General features: G+C 45.8%; 3 protein-coding genes across 3 annotated transcripts; 1 reads left to right on the forward strand and 2 right to left on the reverse strand.

Annotated features, from left to right (window-relative positions):
- Window positions 1–6,408: 6,408 nt before the first annotated feature.
- On the reverse strand, window positions 6,409–6,671 carry PHALS_01676 (uncharacterized protein; the record flags this gene model as incomplete). Its single annotated transcript, XM_024716111.1, has 2 exons — window positions 6,409–6,532; window positions 6,604–6,671. 2 exons carry the CDS (start codon window positions 6,669–6,671, stop codon window positions 6,409–6,411), a joined length of 192 nt encoding a protein of 63 aa, XP_024581743.1.
- Window positions 6,672–10,073: 3,402 nt separating this feature from the next.
- On the reverse strand, window positions 10,074–10,790 carry PHALS_01677 (ubiquitin-conjugating enzyme e2; the record flags this gene model as incomplete). The annotated part of the gene is made up of 2 exons (XM_024716114.1): window positions 10,074–10,397; window positions 10,458–10,790. The coding sequence occupies 2 exons, from the start codon at window positions 10,788–10,790 to the stop codon at window positions 10,074–10,076; spliced, it is 657 nt and encodes a 218-aa protein (XP_024581744.1).
- A 226-nt stretch (window positions 10,791–11,016) lies between these two features.
- Window positions 11,017–15,874, forward strand: PHALS_01678 (dna polymerase alpha catalytic subunit; the record flags this gene model as incomplete). The annotated part of the gene is made up of 3 exons (XM_024716115.1): window positions 11,017–13,812; window positions 13,880–15,745; window positions 15,812–15,874. The coding sequence occupies 3 exons, from the start codon at window positions 11,017–11,019 to the stop codon at window positions 15,872–15,874; spliced, it is 4,725 nt and encodes a 1,574-aa protein (XP_024581745.1).
- Window positions 15,875–21,035: the final 5,161 nt, after the last annotated feature.

A 21,035-nucleotide genomic window follows, 5' to 3' on the forward strand; every position in this document is an offset into this window, starting at 1 on the left:
TCGCTATGGTGTTCGCCCCTGGCGAAACCGCTGCAGATGATGATGATCTCTTTGAGCGTTAGATGCAGCGGCACTGGAAACTTTTTTATTGTTATCTACCTTACAGCAAGGCCACAAGAAGGTGGACGTGCGCGCAGAACGCCACCTTCGATTTAAGTTTGCCAGATCCAAGGCGCAACGTTGACTTCTTGCTTATTGTCGTTCTGCGACACATGGAAAAATCATCACGCTCCCGCGAGATCTGTGGTTTCTCACACCGGTGAGTCTACGACCACAGCTGCTCAGGGCCGTAGCTTGAGCTCAGCTCATGGCTCTTCGCCTTCCCGGGTTACTGTCGCAAAGCGCGGGGAGCACGACGACGCGGAGCATCATGATTCTTCTTGTCATTAGCGTCCACGACGTTTGTACAGTATTGCCAAAGCGGCACCTGAAACCCCCGACGAGTTCTCTGAGTTTGGGTATCCCTGTCACTTCACAAGACATTAAGTTAGACCCTGTCGACGACGTCGACCTACAAGGCGTTCCAAGTAGTAGTGAACGCCACCATTCTCATCGAGAAGAGTCGGCGGCAGACGATGACGACTTGGTCACTCGCCGTCCGGTGACTCGTGATGCTCTTCGAGCGTTGAGCGACAAATCCGTCGTCATCGGCAAACTGCCGAGCATCTCTCCGAATGCCTCAGAGAGATGTTCGCGTACCGCTGTGTGGAAGATCGCGAAAGCCTGGAGCACTTTGTGCACCGACTGCCTCACGTTGAGAATCTCCGCTCTATGTCGGAGCGGCTCCTAGCGTCGAGCAGACGAATGCATCGCTTCGTGCGACGCTGAGCGCCTTGCACCGTTGGAACGAAAATGTTGCACTCCGTGCTCAGAACTAGTTGCTGGTTTAGCTTTTGAGTAGCCGAGCGTCTTTGGGCGCCGCCCTGGCGCTAACGCTTCCGCGTTCACTCGCGCCGGATCCCGATTCGGCTTAAGTAAACCTTATAGAACACTGGGTGAGTGCGCACCCTTCTCGGAAGGTTAAGCGTATACGCAAAGCCTCGCTTGGACACGACGTTAGAAGGTCCAATAAGCCGTGGACGGATCTTTGTCTTGAAGAGCGAAGATTGCATGTGTACGAAGTTTTTTAGCATACCAGGTCTCCAACCTCAACGATTTCCACAATTTTTCTGCTTCTACCATCTACAGGACGCGAGGATTAACAAGCCCGTTCACGTAGAACAGCGTGTAGCCGGTAAATGAAGGCGCTGCATTGTTCAGAGAAATCTCTACGAGTGGAAGCATAGCGCTCCAGCGCTTCGGTGTCTCAGCGCTGAGGCTGCGAAGAACGCCTTCAACAACGCAATACACGCGCTAAGTTTGACTATCAGTCTGCGGATGGTCCGCTGTTGACATGGTCAACTTGGTGCCCAGCACCCTGAAGATTGTAGACAACTCCACCGTGAAGCGCGGGTATCTAGCAAAGACAATTGACTTCGGGAGCCCATGCTGTCAAAAGACACGATCTACAAACAGCGTCGCTGAACCCACACCGTCGAGATGTGTCCGATACTGCCGCAAGATGAGCCATATTGCTCAAACGGTCCACAAATATCACCACGTCCGTATTGCTCGCTGGGTCCTTCGACAGGCCAAACACAAAGTCAGTACTCATAGACTGCTAACACCCGGAGGGCGCCAAAAAAATGACCAGCGGTGCTGCCGCATGCGGAGAGGGTTTCAATTCCTGATACGTCTCACATGTGCGCACATATGTGCTCGTATATTTGTACAGCTTGGGCCGCCAATAGTGTCAACTACGTCTTCTCACGACCGAGATGACCACTGAGTGGGGTGTCGTGGGCCTCAAAGAGGAAAGTATACTTCAAATCCTCGTCGTGAGAAAACAATTAGTGGCGTAGCCGTCGAGTCGGTGCTATATCGTTAGCAGCAAATATCGACTTGGCCGATGGCTATTACCAATTGGTAATGATAGCGAGTGATATTTTGCTGACAGCGGAGAGTTCTCCAAGCGGCATGCTCTGGGAGTGGCTGGTGATGTTCTTAAATGCGCCAGCATCATTTAATTGTCTTGTGACGCAGTTGTTCAGGTCCCATCGGGTGTATGCACAAACATACTTCGACAATATCGGCGTCCACAGTCGTGCGGGGCACGGGAGAACGGATGAAGAAAACCATATGGTCCATCTGAAAGCGGTGCTTAAGTGCAAGCGCACGAGTAAGCTGTATGCTCATGCAGACAAGTGCTGGCATCGCAAACTACTTGCACAAGTATAGCCAGAACTATGCGGAAATAGCACGGCCATTGTCAAATCTCCTTAAGAAGGATGCGGAATGGTGTTGGGACACTAAACATCAGGGGGCTTTTGACAGGGTCAAAGACAGCCTTCTTCATCCACCAATACTGGCGTTGACAGACCCCGATCGTCCTTTTAGTGTCGTCGGTGACTCTTCTCAAATTTTGCAATCGGCTGTGCACTGCTGCAAGCATACGCCGAGGGGTGAGATGGAGTGATCGCGCTCGAATCTTGCCAGCTCAAGGCTGCGGAGAAAAATTACCCATTCCAGGGCAAGGAACTATTTGCGCTGAAGTATGCACTTTTCAATTTAGGGTGCACCTGTTCGACTCCAAGCTGTTTGTGATCTACACAGATCGTGCGTCGCTACGCACTGCGACTCAGTCGCCTCACTTCTCGTAGAGGATCACCAGGTGGCTCTCCTTTTTTGCAGAATATAAATTCGAGGTGAAGTATAAGCCAGGAAAGCAGAATGCTTTGGCTGATGCGTTGTCACGCAGACCGGATTATTAGCTTGCTCATGTCATTACGGTGACGTCGGCAGTGACAAATTTGATCCGCGCCGCATACGCGGGTGATGTTATGTGGAAATTATGGGATCCCGGAAGCAAGGATTTCGGAAACTCGGACAAAAAGTTGTCGTTGCGATTGCGCGCACGGTTGCACCGATATTGAGTGCATTATACTTTGTACATCCAGCCACGTTGTTCTGGAGAACATCCTTCCTAGGAATCGGCGGCGTCTTTGCCGGAATGGTGGTGGCGCTGAGCTTTTTGTAAGCGTGAATGATACGCCACTTCCCGTTCGGCTTCCGGACACAAACACGGGTGTCGAATGGTGAGACTTGCTCTCACGCACCATTGCTGCGCGTTGAAAAAAAACGTCACACCTCTGCTTGGGTAGGGGCCATTGGCGTATTACGCAGTATTTGGTTCCCGGAACCAGGTTAATCGTTTGACGCACACCTTAGTCCGAAGTTAGGACTGAAAATTCCATTACCAAAGGATAGTACGGATCCAAGGGATTCCGTAGGATCGACAATTCACTTCGTGCGTTCATCACTCTCTTACAGTCCTCCAGGACAGCTTCATCCAGAAGCGACGACGAGTTAATTCCCTCTATGGTCTTATATTGACCACCTCGGCCTAATTGCTTGCCTTCAAGACACCGCCAAACTCTTCGAAGGACGTTTTCTTGAGCTAGACACTCTCGTCCAGCTCAAGAGAAGCATTCACCGCGAGAACAGTTTCGAGGGTGACGTCGCCGTCTTCCTCTCCCGTCATACCGCTGACAAGGGTATATAGCTGTGCGCTATCGTCTACGGTAGATACATCCAGGGTCAGGGTCGACGCCCTGCGTCTTGCAGATAGAATACGGCGTTGCCGTTGCCTCTTGACGGAGGTTTATGCCCAGTTGAGAACAGTAGGAACACTCACTTAGCGTCGTCCAGTCTCTATACTCCCTGCTCCACCGGAGCTTTGGTGTTATTAACAACATCCGACGAAGAGCTGCTAGTTCTGCAGTCTTCGTCCGGTGGATAACGTTCCACTTCACGCGCATCTGAAGGACCCTTCCCGGGATGCTTCGGACCTCGTCTGACCATGCCACTCTTGGCATGCAGCAACTGTTTGAAACGTGAGTAGTGCTCAGTGAACTACATACCACTCCACGTGCATAACTGGAGCCTCGCTCTCGATGCTTCGGCCCTTAGCCGATCTAAAATGCTTTATAAACGTGAATAGTGCTAAGTGGTTTACGTGCCGCTTTAAATGAATCACTGGGGCCTTGCCCTCGATGCCTCGGACCGTGGTCGATTATACCACGCATGGCATGCAGTGACCGCTTCAATACTGGAGCAGTGCTCAGTGAGTTACGTGCCTTTCCACGTTCAGCCCGCGAGCCACGCTCGGTTCATTTGCTCAAAACACCTTTAGTTTTTGACAACTCGGATACTCCAATAATCAGCACATTATCCGTCCCGGTCCAGCGCCCGCGATAATAGCGCCTCTGCTTCCTAGCAGATGTGGGTTTATCACTCACCCAATCTCCACTAGGTGACGTGCTCATCGCGCCCAAGGTCTTCAACTTTTCAATCAATCCATGACTCATGGTGTTCCCGCCATGCAATACCAAGGGTAAGATCATGTCTTCCATCCAAGTCTAAGACTACGCAGCGTTCCACGCTATCGAGTAAAAGATCTTGACACCGAAGTCCACAAGAACCCTCGGCACAGTGACACGCTAAGCGAACAATGACGGTGTCACTCAACCGTGCTTTCAGCGCAGCTGGCTCTCTTCGATCGTGGATTGTCGAGTATATTTGCCCGACACCCCGGAATCGACAAGGATTTTTAAGGCTTTTTAAAGCACTCCACAGTCCCTTTTACGACCGGCAAGCCCGGTCTACACACACGTTCCGTGCTCAAGAGCACAAAGGTCTTTGAAGCTAGGCACTGCTGCTCTCTGCCTCTTTGCGGCACAACAGAACTCGGTTCTTCCCTACTAGGGCGTTCGCGCCTACTGGATTTTCTCGTTTCCTCACGACAAACCAGACTGGTTAGAAGCGAGACGTTGGTTCGACAAACCTTACGCGCCTTGGGCAGGCTAAAACCAGTCCGAAGGTGACGGGGTGTCTCCTCAGAAAAAACATCGTTGGGTGTTTACACTGGAGCTCTCCCATCTCCTTCTCAGCATAGCTGAGATCCATTGGCTCAGGCCTGCTCGACGATTTCTGAGAAGGTGCATTCCAACCAAGCCGTGCCGACTTAAATTTGAATTCGGCATTAAATGCCACATCCTCCGCTTTTTCGAATAAAGACGGATGCACGTAGAAGCCTTCCATTCTGACCACGCCAGTCTGGAGCCCTCCAGGCAGATGGTCACTGCGACCGTTTCGGGGAGAGAATCTGCTGCCATCCCGGCAATGAGCGCTCTCAACTCTTGGACAAAGTTCACCAACTACTTGCTACCCGACAGGGTAGCAGAATACGCGATCGCACGCGATATGCCTGGTTGGGCGGCGAGAGCACTCGCAATAGCTGACGCTTCAGATCTCCCAAGGAGGGTAGCGCAGCTCCAACCGAAACACCGCATATCTCGCGCCCCCCCGACCTAGCTAACGCCATGAGCTGCTGCTGCTTTTGGATAATGGCGGACGCTATAGCCATCTCGCCCTCTCTCACCCAGAGCAGGAGAAATACTTCATTCTTAGGTCTTAACGCTTATCATGAGCGACCTGGGTCGGAAGGAATCATCCGTCATCGACGGTGGCGTCATGAACGCGGTGACGCTGACAGGTCCTGCTGTACGTGCTCTGATAGAGCATTTGAAAACGCCTCTAAGCGCGCCTTTATGGTCTCGGGCCTTTGCGCAACAAGGTGCTCCACGCTCTCAGGCCCAGCAGGGACATCAGCTTATTAAGCCTGTCCTGCATGCTCTGGGGCAAACAGGAGTATTCTCCATCATCACAGAAGATCAATCGTAACGACTCAGGCGTAGATTGGCTACGGGTGCTACCAAGCACAGAGGGGCTGCCGTAGTTCTTTGCTTAAAGAAAGCTAACATAAGGTCACCGACCTTACGTTCTTTACAAGAATCAGTGCGAGAGTAGCAGATCGTAATTCGCTACTCTCAAATACTAAAAACCTTCTCCAAGCTTCTGTTCAAAATTGATACATTTTCTTGTTTTAGTCCCAGCAGAGCCGCCAATATCTAACACCCTAAGTTCTCCCAATCTACATAATAATACAAAATTAATATAATAATACCTGGTTAATATAGTACTCTGCATTACGACTAGCAATCCCGCCACGTGGTGGCTTCCGTTACGGTGTAGCCATACCACTGTGTGATTACACTAACTTTATTAATCCACGCCTGTGTGCGACCCGCCAATTCATACAAGGGTGCGTGCAATCCCGTTACAAGAAGCTTCGAAATCTGCTTTGGAGCATGCAAAATATTCAAAACCGAGCAACTTAAAACCTCTTCTCATGCTTAGTGAACAGAGAATTTTCCACAAATTAAAACATCACTTCCACATGAGACCAGGTGCTGTCTAGAAGAAGCAACATCATTCTATCGTGACAGACTCTTTTCAAATTGACTCTATCTAAGATAATTGCTGTAAATTAAGCTTCGTGCTTGCGAAAATCTTCAAACCCAGCTCTCTCTCCACAATTGGAGTATTTTGTTTGGACGCGGAGGGGGGAATTTCGGCCAGGTCAAGATTCTGGCTAAATTTATCATTTTTGGCAAGGCCGACCAAAATTCAGCCCTCGTTCTACGTGATTTTTCTTATCGTAACAATGCCTTTTCAATCGTAAGACATAAAGCACTACTAAAATAATTTTGCTCGATCAAAAGTTGCCACATATTCAGCCAAATAATCTTTGGCTTTTGCGCAGATCTAAAAAGAATGCAGACATAATTTTGTTATTACACCAGCTCTTCAAGATGCGCTCAGATAGGGGCTGCCTTGATTAGGAAGGAAGCTGCAACGGGGGTTGCCAGGAGCTTTGCAAATTTTGCCCTCAAGGGCCCGTGTCAATAAACACACTAAGGCTGGAGTCGTGTGCTCCCGTCAGGAGCAGAACTAAGAGCCTTAAAGTAAAACAAAGCTATTAACATGCGCTAAAAACTGTTACTGAATCTATAGATTTACTCATTCTTAGGATTTAGCGTAATTATCAATGTAAGAGGGCGCGATCCACAAACAGTTCCTTATATATAACACACACGCTTGTGCGACGAGAAAACGACTCCCGACGCGGAGGGTGAAAAGAAGTCCTGACTTGGAGGGAAGAAGAACTCCCCGATACCTTGAAGGTAAATTGCAACTGAATGAACAATGAGTCATGGTTCCTAGCTACATGTAAAAACTCCAAAGGCTCTAAGAGATTGTACTAATAACACCTTGGATTCCAGTTTTATAAATCAAGGGTGTACTGAGGTTGAACCTCAGCTTCAACTAATAAAAGATTGTGGGTGAATTGCGCTTAAATGTCGAAAGCTTGAATTTAGCTTTCGTGGAGTGTATCCAGTAGAAGGGACTGGTTTACGTCTTCCTCTTCGAAACCTTGAGCTTCAACTTTTGTAGAAAGTATCCGATAGAAGTGACTGGCTTATGACACACACTTCGAAAGACAAATACACATCGGTCTCGTCACCAGTTCATATCCTCAGGTAGGAACCATCATTCTGTATCAAACAAATGTTTGTGACTTCATATAAGATATCACAAATGCATTTGGGTTTACCGTACTGATATCTACTTTAATAAATTCCACAATGAGGGGATGGGTACCCATCCCCTCATTAAAGCGAAAGTACATTGATACTTTTGCAGACCGTTCGGAGAAGTTTGCTATCCGATCAACAATGAAGTGATCAAGTGAACAAGCCAACATGAAAGCATTAAAAGTCTAAGGTCGCGTTATTGAAGGACGTGGTTGCACGACTGCACTACTATTTCTTACCCCAAGACTTGCTGTTCTTAGCAATGACCCACATGACATTCAGAGTGTGGTGTTATCTCGCAATGAAGATCTAATGTGCAAATTATCATCTCAAAGTTTTAAGACCATAGTGAATCGTGAATACTATGTCCCACTAGCTTGATATGCAGAAATAGGGAATCACATATTGTGCGCAAATTTAACAATGTACTAACCAGAAATGAAAGAGCGTTCTCCGCCTAAACGGCAAAGTACGGTTCTAGACGTCTCCTCTATTTTCAACCAAAACAAGGACAGACATTCTTCATGGATCGTTTCTTATGTTGGCTTCGGATCAACAATCGTGATGATCCGACCCAGCCCATCGCAACTAAGCTTGACTCTCGGCGGACATTCGTTTGCCTTGAAAACGAGAACAAAATGGAGCGTGTGCTTTGCCGAGTCGACGCTGGCAGAACTCCTAGCCACAACCAAGCTCAGCTCGTCGTAGTGTTGCCTTTAGCAGCACTATATTCGACTCTCGCAGCTGAGGACCAAGATCAGACGCTAAGGCCTGACGAGGTTCTCACGTGTCTGAGTCCGATGGATGGCCGCACCAGCGAAATCTGTAAAAGTGTTGATGGTTCAACTGCTTCGTTCCACGATAACGAGTCGATTGGTCCTCGTGATCGACAATCACCTCAACCACCCAACGACGCTCTCCACGAGAGTCTTGTAGCGAAGGTGGGGTTGAACGTGAAAAGATTGAGCGACTCTGGAAGTGAAAGAGCGCTCATCGCGAGTAAGTTGAGGCGGCGCAGCAGCGTTGCTTGATGATTGAAGATCGTTGCAAGATCTACCTTAATCCAGCGCAGAATTCGAAACTCGACATTCTGACTGATGGTTACGCCCAATGATTGGCTTTGGTGTCTCGTTTTGATATACGGTTTCACCAGTTTCATGATGGACTTGTTCGACACCGAAAGAATGAAAAGTATCATGAGATGGCCCACGAACACGTGTTGCGCTCTGTTGAAAAGGCAGGCTCTGTTCTTAAGGTAATCCGTGGTCAGTACCTTCCAGGGTGTAAAGTTGGTTGCTTTTGCTGGACCTGTGGAGAAACTTCGTGATCAGCTCAATCAGCTACCAAAGGTAGAGTAGAATCGGCAGATTCGCTCGGAAGATACCACATAATATGTAGAATGCAGGCGTATGCGTTTAGGGATGGCTAATATATACGCATCACCATTGGATTTCATCACCTTAAACGGTCCAATGAATCTTGGTAAAAGCTTTCTGCTCAAAAGTTGGGACACTGCATGTTCAGTTAGTTTTGTCGTACTAAGTAGTACAAGATCATTGACCTTATATACCTTCTTGTTCTTATTTCCGCTCTTATCTGCTTGTTCTTTTTTGCAGATCCTCAGCATTTGCAATTGCGTCTCGAACAACCGTACAATGGCTTGTCTCTTATCATTAAAGTCATCGACGTGCTGCCCCTCACAACTTGTCATGTCGACTAGAGGTCTCGTTGTGTCGAAATTCACTTTTAACTCTGTGACAGCATTTTTGTCCAACTATGGCTCTGTAGCCATAGTTCCTTCCCCACTTAAGAAAAGTACCTCACCCATTATGGAAGCAGGTACTCTAGGATGAATACTATAGTTAAGTGGCGAATGACCTATCGAGACGTGCGTGAAGTTGTTCAGCGCAAACTCTGCAAGAGGGAAAAAATCTCTTCACTCTTTGAATGGCGTAGCGTAACAACGCGGTACGTCCTTTAGGACTCGATTCACACTGTGCTGACGACAATTCAAGTTTAGTTTTTTTGGGAAATACACACACCTTTCATACACCTTTCATGCTGTAAAAACTGGAGACATGTTTAAGTCTTTTCGACAAATCGACAAGAGCAGTTCACCAAGAAAGTTCACAAAGCTAAATTTACTTACCGCTTCACAAAGCTAAATTTACTTACCGCTGAATGAAAAACACTTTGTCCTGAATAGTAACCGCTTGAATGTTTTGAACACATGCTGAACAAGTCGAGGAGTGCGGAGAGCGTAGCTACAGAAAGGTCATAACCTGCGATGTCTACTGTGTTAGATGCGCACTTAAATTTAAAATCTGCTAGTCACTCCTTTATTTTTATAGCGTACAGGTTGCTGTATAACTTAACCAGTATCTTTCGACCGAAGATATTGAAACAAAAGATTATATGCGTCATCTGTGCATCGCAAAACTACCACCCATCACCAGCAGAGGACGTTAGCTCTGGCAATTCTTGAAAAAGGAATACTTCACATGCATTGACCCTGAATTTCATATTTTCAGATGGTTCTTACGACAACCAATATAACGCAAGAGTGGCCACAATAAGCCCACTGCTAATAAGGCACACAGCCATGGACCAGTCTTCTATTGCTCCTGCCTTCTCCGATGGCACACCCCTAGTAGTACTAGAAGATGTTGCAAGGCTACTATCGGTTTCCAATCGTCGTGACAATTCTTCATCTTTTTCTCGCTCCGCCTGTAAAGCAACGAGGTCTGGAAACAACTTTCGAAACGTCGCGTTGGCACAATTGGTCTCCAAAGACGTCGCGGCATACTTTCGCTTTTGACCATCAGTTGTGCTCATACTACCCAATGTTGCCTGATTTTCCAGCTAAAAAATGAAGCGTAAGAAGCAAATTTTGTTATGTTTATAGCAAAGTGATTGCCATACCATGAATGAGTAAAGACCCGTGAGAATGGAGCTGACAGACCACATGGGATTCCATGTCTCTGGATGGAAATCTGACATGCTGAGACACAAGCGCTGATTGGTTTTAAAACGACCATTAGGCGTGATCATCATCACAGACGGGGGTTTCATGGGGTATTCGGGTGGAAACTTTAACCTGCCGTGGTAGAACCCACCCTCGTAGGGCGTGCCTTTTGTACCTGTAATAACATAGTGCCACTCGAGAATGTTTGTTTCTAAAGGCACTGCTTGAATATAGTCGACGGGTTTGCGTTGCATAGATAAATACTCCTTGCGCAGTCGCTTCGTTGCCATGACGGAAGCCATAACTTTCTTCTTCAAGTCAATCCAGAAGACGTTCTAACACGTGTACTTAAAGACACATAGTGAAGTGAGGAGTATTGTGATGCAATGATAACAACATATGTGAGTCACAATTTAATTATTCATTCATCTTGTCACACAAGTAATTATTATAGAGAGGGATTTACAAGTTTCCTTTTTTTTGGCGCGCGCGCTCTTCCGCACATCAAAAGCTACTATGAGCTCCCGGCGTGCAGGTACTAGCCGCAGCAGTTTCAGCCGCAAGAAGGCGCTGGAGGAAATAAAGCGCATGCGCGATGGTGATGTGCTTGAGGAAACTGCTGCCGGTAACTCCAGTCGCTTGGCTCAGTACAAACCTCAGGAGGAAAGTATCTACAAGGCCGTGACTGAACAAGAATACGAGGAGCTTGTGCGTCAGCGACGTCAGGGTCTTCCATTTGTAGAGAATGATGATGGTGAAATGGGATACTACGACAATGGTGAAGAACAATTCTTTGAGTCTGACGCAGAGGATGACGCGGGGGATGTCAGGGACGATGAGGACTCAGTCGCAGGTAAAAAACGTAGCGCTGGGGCTCTATCTTCTTCATACGTCAGACGAGCAAAGAAAATGCAACGTGCTAAGCTTGGCGGTGGAGAAGGACAAAAGATTACTAATATGTTCTTCTCTGCGTCAGCGGGTAAGACCAAGAACCGTAGTGCTGTACCAGTAGGTGTAAAAAGAACAAGTGCTAAGAAAGATATTGATCTTGATAGCATGCTGGACGATCTGACAAGTAATCCTACCGAGTCAAGGTCGTTGTATACGCGACCAATATCTTACTCTACTGGGTCTTTGGCATTCAGTAGCGGGACGTCCCATCTTACTGCCGTGAAAGACCTTTCGGCCACTGCCTTGTCCAACGTACAGGATCACAGTGTTAGAGAAGAGGAGCCGGATAGTGTAGATATTGTTGATGACGCATATGAAGCGGAAGAATCAGATGAACCTATGGACGAAGCTTTCGCTGCTGAAAAAGAGTTTGAGATGGCAAGCGGTGATGCTGATGAAGAAGCTAATATCAAGAGAGATGACGAGGCTGGGATCGCCAAGCAGAGAATGAGTAAGCGTGAGATGTTGCTTCAGAAAGCGCGTAAACAAAATCTGCAGACCTCAGCGCCTACAGTAAGAGCGCTGGCTGCTCCAGGAAAGCAGAAAGAGTTGGACGATACATCCATGAGCTCGGTGCCGTCGAATGAAGTTGCCGAGTGGTGGCAGGTTGCTAGCGATGAACCAAATGTTACAGCCTCTATGGCTGCTAATGATGCAGAGCCCGAGACTTTGCCTGATACGGCAGATTCGATTCAAATGTATTGGATGGATGCGGTCGAAGTGCGTGATCGCCCTGGAAAAATTTACCTTATAGGAAAAATGAAGGTAACAGGTCCCAAAGGCTCGAATGAGTCTTTTACTTACAGTAGTTGCTGTGTGGTTGTGAACAACTTGCAACGTTACATGTATCTTGTTCCCAAAGAGAATCCATTGATCGAACTGAGTAAGACGGAACAGCAGGATGCTTGGATGTCTATGCACGAGGAGATTTATAACATTTTGATTCCCTCTTGTATCTCTTCTAAACTTGATCAAGAAGCTTTTAAGACAAAGCTTGTGGAGCGTAGCTATGCTTTTGAGGAGGCGAATATTCCAAGAGGTAAAAACTTGTTCTTGAAGGTCAAGTATCCTGCGCGATATCCCTCTCCCCCTTCAGACTACTGTACTCGTGGAGGAAAAACCTTTCAACGAATTTGTGGAGCTTATACTAGGCCGCTTGAAAATTTTTTGCTTACTCGTCGGCTTTTAGGACCAGGATGGATAGAAGTAAAAGGTGTCCGCAAATGCAATGAGAGCGTTAGTTTTTGTAAAATGGAGTTTGAGACTTTTGATCCCAAGAACGTGAGTCCTATAGCTGGCGGCATGGCACCACCTCCCATGACAGTGATGAGCTTAAGTCTGAAAAGTGTTTGCAATCCAAACACTGGAAAGCACGAGGTAATTGCGCTCTCGGCAATCATTGAGAGTGGTATAAGTGCCGATGGAGCGGGGAAAGTGTCAAAAGGGACGCGACATACACTTTCGCACTTTACTATCATTCGTCCATTGGATGGAAATAATGGTTTTCCTTCGGCTTACTCCGAAGCTGCTCAAAAAGACGATCGCTTTGGCATGAAAATGGATAATGGTGCATTGTGCATCGATAGTGACCGTCTGCGCATTGAGATTAACGAGCGTGTAATGCTCAGCTATTTTCTTACGAGAGTTCAGGTAGAGGATCCTGATGTGGTCGTTGGTCATAATTTGCACAAGTACGCCTTGGAATTACTGATTTCGCGCATTGACAATTTTAAACTCGGTGGACTGTGGTCGAAGCTTACGCGACTACGTCGTGGTCGCCTCAATCCGATGAATGTGGGAGAAGGCTGGAATGAATACAGAATGGACGATATGGTTAACGGTCGACTCTTCTGTGATACTTATGTGTCGTCAAAAGAGTTGTTGCCTTCACAGAATAACTATACACTTTCGTACTTGGTAGAAAGGCTGTTACACAAACAGCGGTTGGACGTTGAGATGACTGAGATTCCTCAAATTCTACTTGGGGGTCCTGATAATTTTGTGAAGTTTCTTCGCCACACGCTTGATGATGCCATGTTTGTGTTACATCTGATGCACAAGCTTGAAATTCTACCGCTTTCGAAGCAGCTTGCTAATTTGTGTGGATATTTGTGGACGCGTACGCTGGAGGCAAACAAGCGTGCAGAACGGATTGAGTATTTGCTACTTCACGAATTTAGCCGGTCAAAAAACAAATTCATTGTACCTGAAAAATATAAAACCAGAACTGAGGCTGACAAATCATACAAGAGGCGAGAAGCGTCGTATGCAGGTGGTATGGTGTTTGCTCCGAAGAAAGGTCTTTACGACAGTTTTGTGGTACTGCTGGATTTTATGAGCTTGTATCCATCTATCATCCGAGTAAGTGTCCTGCCTGCGCTTCGGTTTGCCTTTATCTAAACGAGGTCTTGTTTGTATCTCACTACAGGAATATAATATTTGCTTTACGACAGTAGAGCGGCAGCTGAACGAGGACATGTCGGCTGAACCGGTGTCGTCCAAAAAGAAGAAGAAATCAAAAGATATGCCTTTACTTAAAAACGAAGATCCCATGGACGACGAAGACATGGACCTAAATCTTGATAACGATGATGCGAAAGGCGACTCAGAGATCCCGGCCTTACCTAGTAGTGCATGTGAGCCTGGTATTTTACCCGCTGTGATCAAGCGTTTGCTGGAGTCACGTAAACAAGTCAAACAGCAATTGAAGATTGAGCAAAAGGCGGGTAACAGCGAGAAGGCTAACATGCTTGACATCCGCCAAAAAGCCATCAAGCTTACTGCAAACTCGATGTACGGCTGCTTGGGATTTCGATTTTCGCGCTTTTATGCAAAACCCATTGCTGCTCTTATTACATCCACTGGGCGGCAAACACTGCAGCGTGCGAAGGAAGTAGCTGAACAAGAGTGCGGATACGATGTCATTTACGGTGATACAGACTCAATTATGGTTGATTCGCGCACAGAAAATCTTGAGGAGGCTAAGCGCATCGGTCGCGAGATCCAATCTCAGTGTAATAAGCATTTTAAGCTGCTGGAGCTTGAAGTAGATTACATTTTTAAGCGTATTCTGCTGTTGAACAAGAAAAAGTACGCTGCTTTGGTGTTAAAGGAGCACTTTGGTGGCGAGCCTACCTTTGAAAAAGAAGTAAAGGGGCTTGACATGGTGCGTCGTGATTGGTGCGTGATCTCGAAAGCCGTAGGTAATGAGATTCTTGACTTCATATTATCAGGAAATTCACGTGACGAGGTGGTTGAGAGTATCCATGAACATTTGGAGCAAGTTGCCGAACGCATGCGTTCGGGAAAGGAGCCTATTGAACAGTACGTAATTACGAAAAGCTTGAATAAGCAACCTGAGCAATACCCAGATCGTGCGAAGCAATACCACGTACAAGTAGCGCTTGCTATGCGTGCTCTGGGCAAGCCAGTTGGAGCTGGTACCCATATACCTTATGTGCTTTGCAAAGAGGAAGAACCGGGAAGTGGTCGCCGTGCCTATCACCCCGACGAGGTGGTTCGCGCTAACGGAAAGCTTACTATTGACGTCAATTGGTATCTTGAGTCCCAAATACATCCGCCGGTGAATCGTTTGTGTGCTCACATTGAAGGAACATCAAGCCCCCAGTTAGCTCACTGTTTGGGCCTCGACACGTCAAAGTTTTCTCATTCTGCAAATCATTTAGGCGAAGACAATGATGCTGGCGATATAATTCCAAGTGTATTGCAGATTGACGCAGATCGATTTAAGAACTGTGTTTCTTTGGAGATCACGTGTGACCGATGCAAGATGACAAGTGCTTTTCCAGGTGTGTTTTGTACTTCAGTAAAAGATAACAATCTGTCCAGCGGGCTTCTCTGCCCGATGTGCAAGGCAGATTTCTGGGGCTTTAATAAAGAAGGAATCAACGGAAACGTTGGCGATGACCTTGAAGCGGTGCTTTCCAACCGTCTTCACATTGCAACGCGGCAAGCTACGAAAAAATACTACGAGGCTTGGACAATTTGCTCTGACGTTACCTGCAAGACCCGGACACAAAAGCAATCTCTTCGAGGAAATGGAAATATATGCTCAACTGCCGGTTGCAGAGCAACAGTTACCCTTGAGTACCCTGACAGCGCTTTGTACACGCAGCTAAAGTACTTCGAGTCTTTATTTGATGTGGAGCGTGCGCATAAGAAAATTAGAGAACAGGAAGCGCGCGCATCAGACGCAAGTAATACGACGGAAATTCCAAGTTTATCTGATCGCCATCGTGTTGTACTGCAAAAGTTACTGTCTCAAGCTGAAGAGGTGAAGCTGAGTTATACCTAAGTGTGAGTTTTGTTTTTGTAACTTTGTCCTGCTTGTCAATTGTAGGCTGTCCACCGTAACGACTACAACTGGGTCAAACCATCCATCTGGCAGACGTTATTTACATGAAAGCGTATCTGCCATCATTATACAAAAAGTGTAGTACTACGGGAGGTAAAGCCATTACATGGCTCTATTATGATATAAACTGTTCCAAAGGATTCGTTGAGCTCCTAGAATAATATACTTGAGGCTGCGGTCACCGGTGTGATAGTCTCGCGGCATAGTAGCTGGAACTCAAATGTTATCTGAGTGGATGCTTGAGGTAGTGTGCAGAATATGGAGCCGAATCATGATGATATGAAACCAGTTTTACACTATCCTTTATTCGGATATCTCCCGCAACAAACACTGCGTCGCTACCACAAAATTTACCTCTCATTCACCTTTCAACGAAGCAGTATTGCGTCATACGACCAATTTGAAAGCGCTTGATCTTATGTTAAGGAATCCCATAAGTAAGATGAATCGACACGATTAAAAAACATTGTATCAAAGAAAAATAGGGGTAAGATCAGACGGTAATGAGCAGATACTCAATTGCGTCACACGGCAAATGTACTGGACCTAACCAAGAAAACAGTATAACGTCACTAGCACTCCTATCCCTGCGAAGCAAGAAGCGGGTTCATTAAAATAAGTTCAATCTCCACACTTTCTGTCTAACGGCAAGTAGCAAATTTTGCATGCTTATAATTAACTCACAATTTTAACGCAAACGTCAATTCTTCAAATATTTTTTTGTAAAACAACCGCACTTTATCCAGTCACCGACTTAGGAAATGGCTTATATTAAGTGCTGGTGAGCAATATTGATATCCCCCTACACTGCGGTGAGTACTCTGAGTCGGAAGCTCCGGGATTGTCTTATCTATCATCGACGTTCAATTATCTCATGCCACAGCTGTTCAGGCCATGTTTACGCTATATTTCGACGATAAATTCGTCCACAGTCAAGCAAAGATTGGATGTCACGTGTAAGAAGCCACATTAAACACTTGCGAGTGATGCTCGAGTTTGTGCGCTTTGTCAAAATATCGACAATAATGCATTTGTCGCCGACAAACAATTATTTCGATGTTCCCTTAATGATAAGCTAAGTCCGGAGGTAGATCCCGCGAAGATGAAGGCTACTTTTATCTGTAAAAAAGAAGTCAAAGAAGTAATTTAGCCTGACCAGCTATTTGACATAAAATATCACGAAATGAGTCGAAGTGACACGACTCCTCACCCACCTCCTCAAAAATGATGTAAATTGGTCTTAATGGGCGGCAGAAGAGGTGGTATATAATGCTGTGGATAAAAGCCATATGCGGTCTCCGTTTATTGCTCTTCTGAGGTCGATCAGTCATTCCATTTCGTGTGTGACGCTTCGGCCTTCGCACCAAATTGTGTGTTTACTCTTGGTAGATGCCAAAGGCATGCTTGCGCTTGGGTCTTCCTAGCTCAAAATTTTAAGGAGCTATCCAAGTAACGTCAAAAATTCTTGGATTGACATATTCCTATACCGCGATCAGGATACATCTGCTTGGTTCCAAGCCATTCGTGATATTTTTAGATCGTCCGTCGTCGCGCGCGGCAATATCGACACCGCGATATTTGCGAGATGTTTATCCTTTTCTAGACCGATATATATTTTATGGTTGGTAAAAGCTGGATCAGCTCAGGACGCTGACGAAATAACCTCCACACCGCACCAATCATGAATTGCAGCATGCGTCGTCGCCAAGTAATAAGGACACAAATACAACGTAAAAATCAGGTACAACATGTTTTTTGCTGCTCAGAGTTTATGGATTGTAATTTCCGAAAATCTGGTGTCGCTTTAACAAAGCGCGTGTTTTATCACCTGCACCCAATGTCTTATCCTAAGGATTGCTGTAGTATGGAAAAGAGTTTAACAGTTAAAAGTATACCAAAGCGCGCTATTGCGCGCCTTTACCGCTCTGCCTTACCCCAAGACTTATCACAAGACACCAAGCGTTTAGTGGTGCCTCATGAGTAGGACTTCAAGTACAACTTAGATGTTCGAGGCATTTGATAAGATAGAGAACGTTACTGCTACATATTGGTGGCCCAATATGTCTAAGTGGGATAGCGTATATATAGACAAATATGCGATGTATGCACGGCGTCTTTTTTCAGTCTGCTGGTGCCGAAAGCGTACCGGAACTCCTTCAAGTTAGCTTTAATTTTGGTCTCTCGAAGATGCGTCCGGTAATGCCGGTACTGAGTTTCTCGTGAATTGTTTGAGCAGGGTTGCTGTCCGCGATAATATGGTTGATGTGGATACGGCAAATCCTCCTTGACACGGTGTTTCGCCACAAGGCTTGCCTGTAGGTATTTGATCAGATAGAGACCCGCACTCGACGGCGAAGGTTTGATCTGTACTCAAGAATTGTCATTCGCTGACCATTTACAAACCGATGGTGAGACGGAATCCGTGATTCTGGAGAATTTTCTTTGAATCAATTTCGCGAAGAAGCCGTGGTGATGGAATCACTCCCACTCATTGACGTTGCGATAGATAACGCAGTACATACCTCGACAGGTCTAGCTTCGTATCACATTCACGATTGGAAAAAACATCGTAAGTCGTCGACCCCACTACAAAGTGGATCCGTCTTAATTGAAGAGGGTCTGCCAATCAAAAACGACTTGCTGATATCAGTTTACCTACATGCTAAATAAGCAATTTTTTCGCTGAAATTGAGCATTATGCGTGACGTTATGACTGAAGGCTTAGGTAGACAAAAAGCAACACGCCACTGCCAAAGGGAGGCAGCAAATTGTTTGCGATGATAAGATCAAGTTACAATCGCGCTAGATCGAATCATTCACATTCAGCAAAGTGAAAGAAATGATGTTTTACTCATAATGACTCAAAGCGAATGTAAACTCATCCAACTTGCTCGTACGAGTAAGCTGAACGTGGGTTTCTTTAATGGCATACCAAGCAATACATATATCATTCCCTGTAGCTGCTCTAAAGCAGCAACGATGCTCAAGATTGCTGGGAGTGCCTTAGGCCAGACAGTGGGATGTCAAAAATTAAAAAAATCGAGATCTGACTCACTCAGCCTCGAACATACAGCTCTACTCTCAAATTGATTGGCGTGCCACCACAACCAAGGGTGCTTCTCGCTGTGTTGGTACCTACTTTAACGTCAAGCTTTTGACAAAGGTGACTTCGTTAAAACTTTAGCTTTCAAAGAGCCGGCGGGCACGCCAGGGTTGGCACTAGTCCCATAAGCTGACAGGTTGTCCGTAGTGTAAAAATTTCCGCGAGGTTGAGGCTCCACATCAGCAATATTGACCTGGTGCCATGGCCGCTTGCAACGTGGCGCACTATCGACCTTACCGGCCTTGGAGAAGAGGCATTCATGGTGCGCTCACCACTTATATGAGGCGATCGACTTGAGTACGCATTGCCAACAAAGCGATCTACATCAACTGATTTGGCCAAAAAATACTACAGCTAACTCATGCAGACATGTTAGGCTGTAAGTAGCAGGAGCTTGAGGAAATGGGTTTTCACCTTGACGTCCGCGTTGTGCTGTAAATTTAGCATTTAATGCACAAATCGGACTCACTGGGGTTGATTTGTATAGCTCTGAGATGAAAAAATTTCCATACCCAGCGATACTCTCGCCAGGTTTCAGAATTCGAGGCAATACTGAAGTTTCACTTCAATACATACACGCAGTAGCTGGATATCGCAAGCTTAACTACACGCCAGCGCATCGATATCTAAAGACCCGTTATGAATTTGACTCTGTTCATGTTTTGCCTTGGCCACCATAGCCCAACATGTAATAAATCTACTTGTCTGACAAATAAAGACATGGTCTTGTATCAGACGTTTCAGTGCGACACCCTATTATTTGGTAAGTCGCTCTTATTTAATAGGCTCAGTTACGCGCAAGGGAATGGTGAGTTCACGTTTTCCTACAGCGCCTGCTGCTTCAATTGCTGTATGAATAGCGCATTGATCACATAGCAGGTAGCATGGTTTCGCTCACATGTGGAAGGAGTACTTTTTATTTGAGCCATTAGATAGCTTAGGAAACATATATTATTTATGACCGTAAAATCAATGTCCACGAACTCTACACTGCATTGCGGAGCGCTGATTTGACACCTCCAGATGTAGAAATTTACAGATACAAAAAAAGGAGCTGTATTTTCCACCGACGTGCTTAATCACAACCTTGCTCGCCGAGAATTGGCAGTCGACCTGAATAAGCTCAACATAACAATGATATGTCTTTCCTGTTCCATCATGTTCGGCACACGTAATACGTACCCATTGAAGTAATATGGCGACCAATAATCAGCTGAAGCTTGACCAGAAACTCGTCGGGCTTTACTGAATCAATAAACCCCCATATATACGGTAAAATGAGCTAGCAGCCCTTCGCCCCGCTCATCCTACTGTAAGCGGGAGACAGTAATAACAGCTGGAGTGATTCTGGTTCATAAGTTTCATGTTACTGACATTAAAATGACTGATTTTGACAGCTGCTTTGTCGACCTGTGTAAGTTGAAGAGGAGCAATTTAGCAGGGATGGAAGGAAAGAACATATGTAAATCATATGTTTTTTCCGACTTTGACATATGAGATCAGATTCCGCACATATTAATAGCCAGTCGACGTATGATTCGATTATATGATAAAATACCAAGCCTATTTTCGGGGAGAATTTGCTGGAGAAAATGGTCGGCGAAATAACTTTCAATCTGTAAGTAAAAATAAATTTAAATTCTTTAAATCTTTGTATTGTAACTGCATATAGAATTACAAATCCGACCTATCATGCAGGATTTAAATATCGGTCGGTAATCTGGTCTGAGCAGTTGATACAATCGGTGATTTTCTTTGATTTGAGACCAGAAGCACAAAATCAAAGCAAAAGTAGCAATTTACTATCGTCATCGTGTACAACGAACTAAAATTCTGCTTTATCGATATCATGTCTTACATTGTCGTAGCTAACATCGCCATAACGCTTGAAAACGTATAAGCAAATGCGTGATGATCAATAAAAAACTATTCGCGCTGGCATGCTGTCTCAAAATGAATAATTGCTGTCTTTGTGCACTGAAACGTTGAACGAAGTTTGGCCACGGAATAGTTTCTGTTGAATGGATGGAAATCAATCACCTCTTTATTTGTTATTAACGTCTTTTAATTACTGAACATATGCTCTAACGGGGTGCTAAATTAAGT

Source organism: Plasmopara halstedii, assembly GCF_900000015.1.
Source record: "Plasmopara halstedii genome assembly, contig: Scaffold_1583, whole genome shotgun sequence".
In the NCBI taxonomy this organism is placed as follows: Eukaryota; Oomycota; class Peronosporomycetes; order Peronosporales; family Peronosporaceae; genus Plasmopara; species Plasmopara halstedii.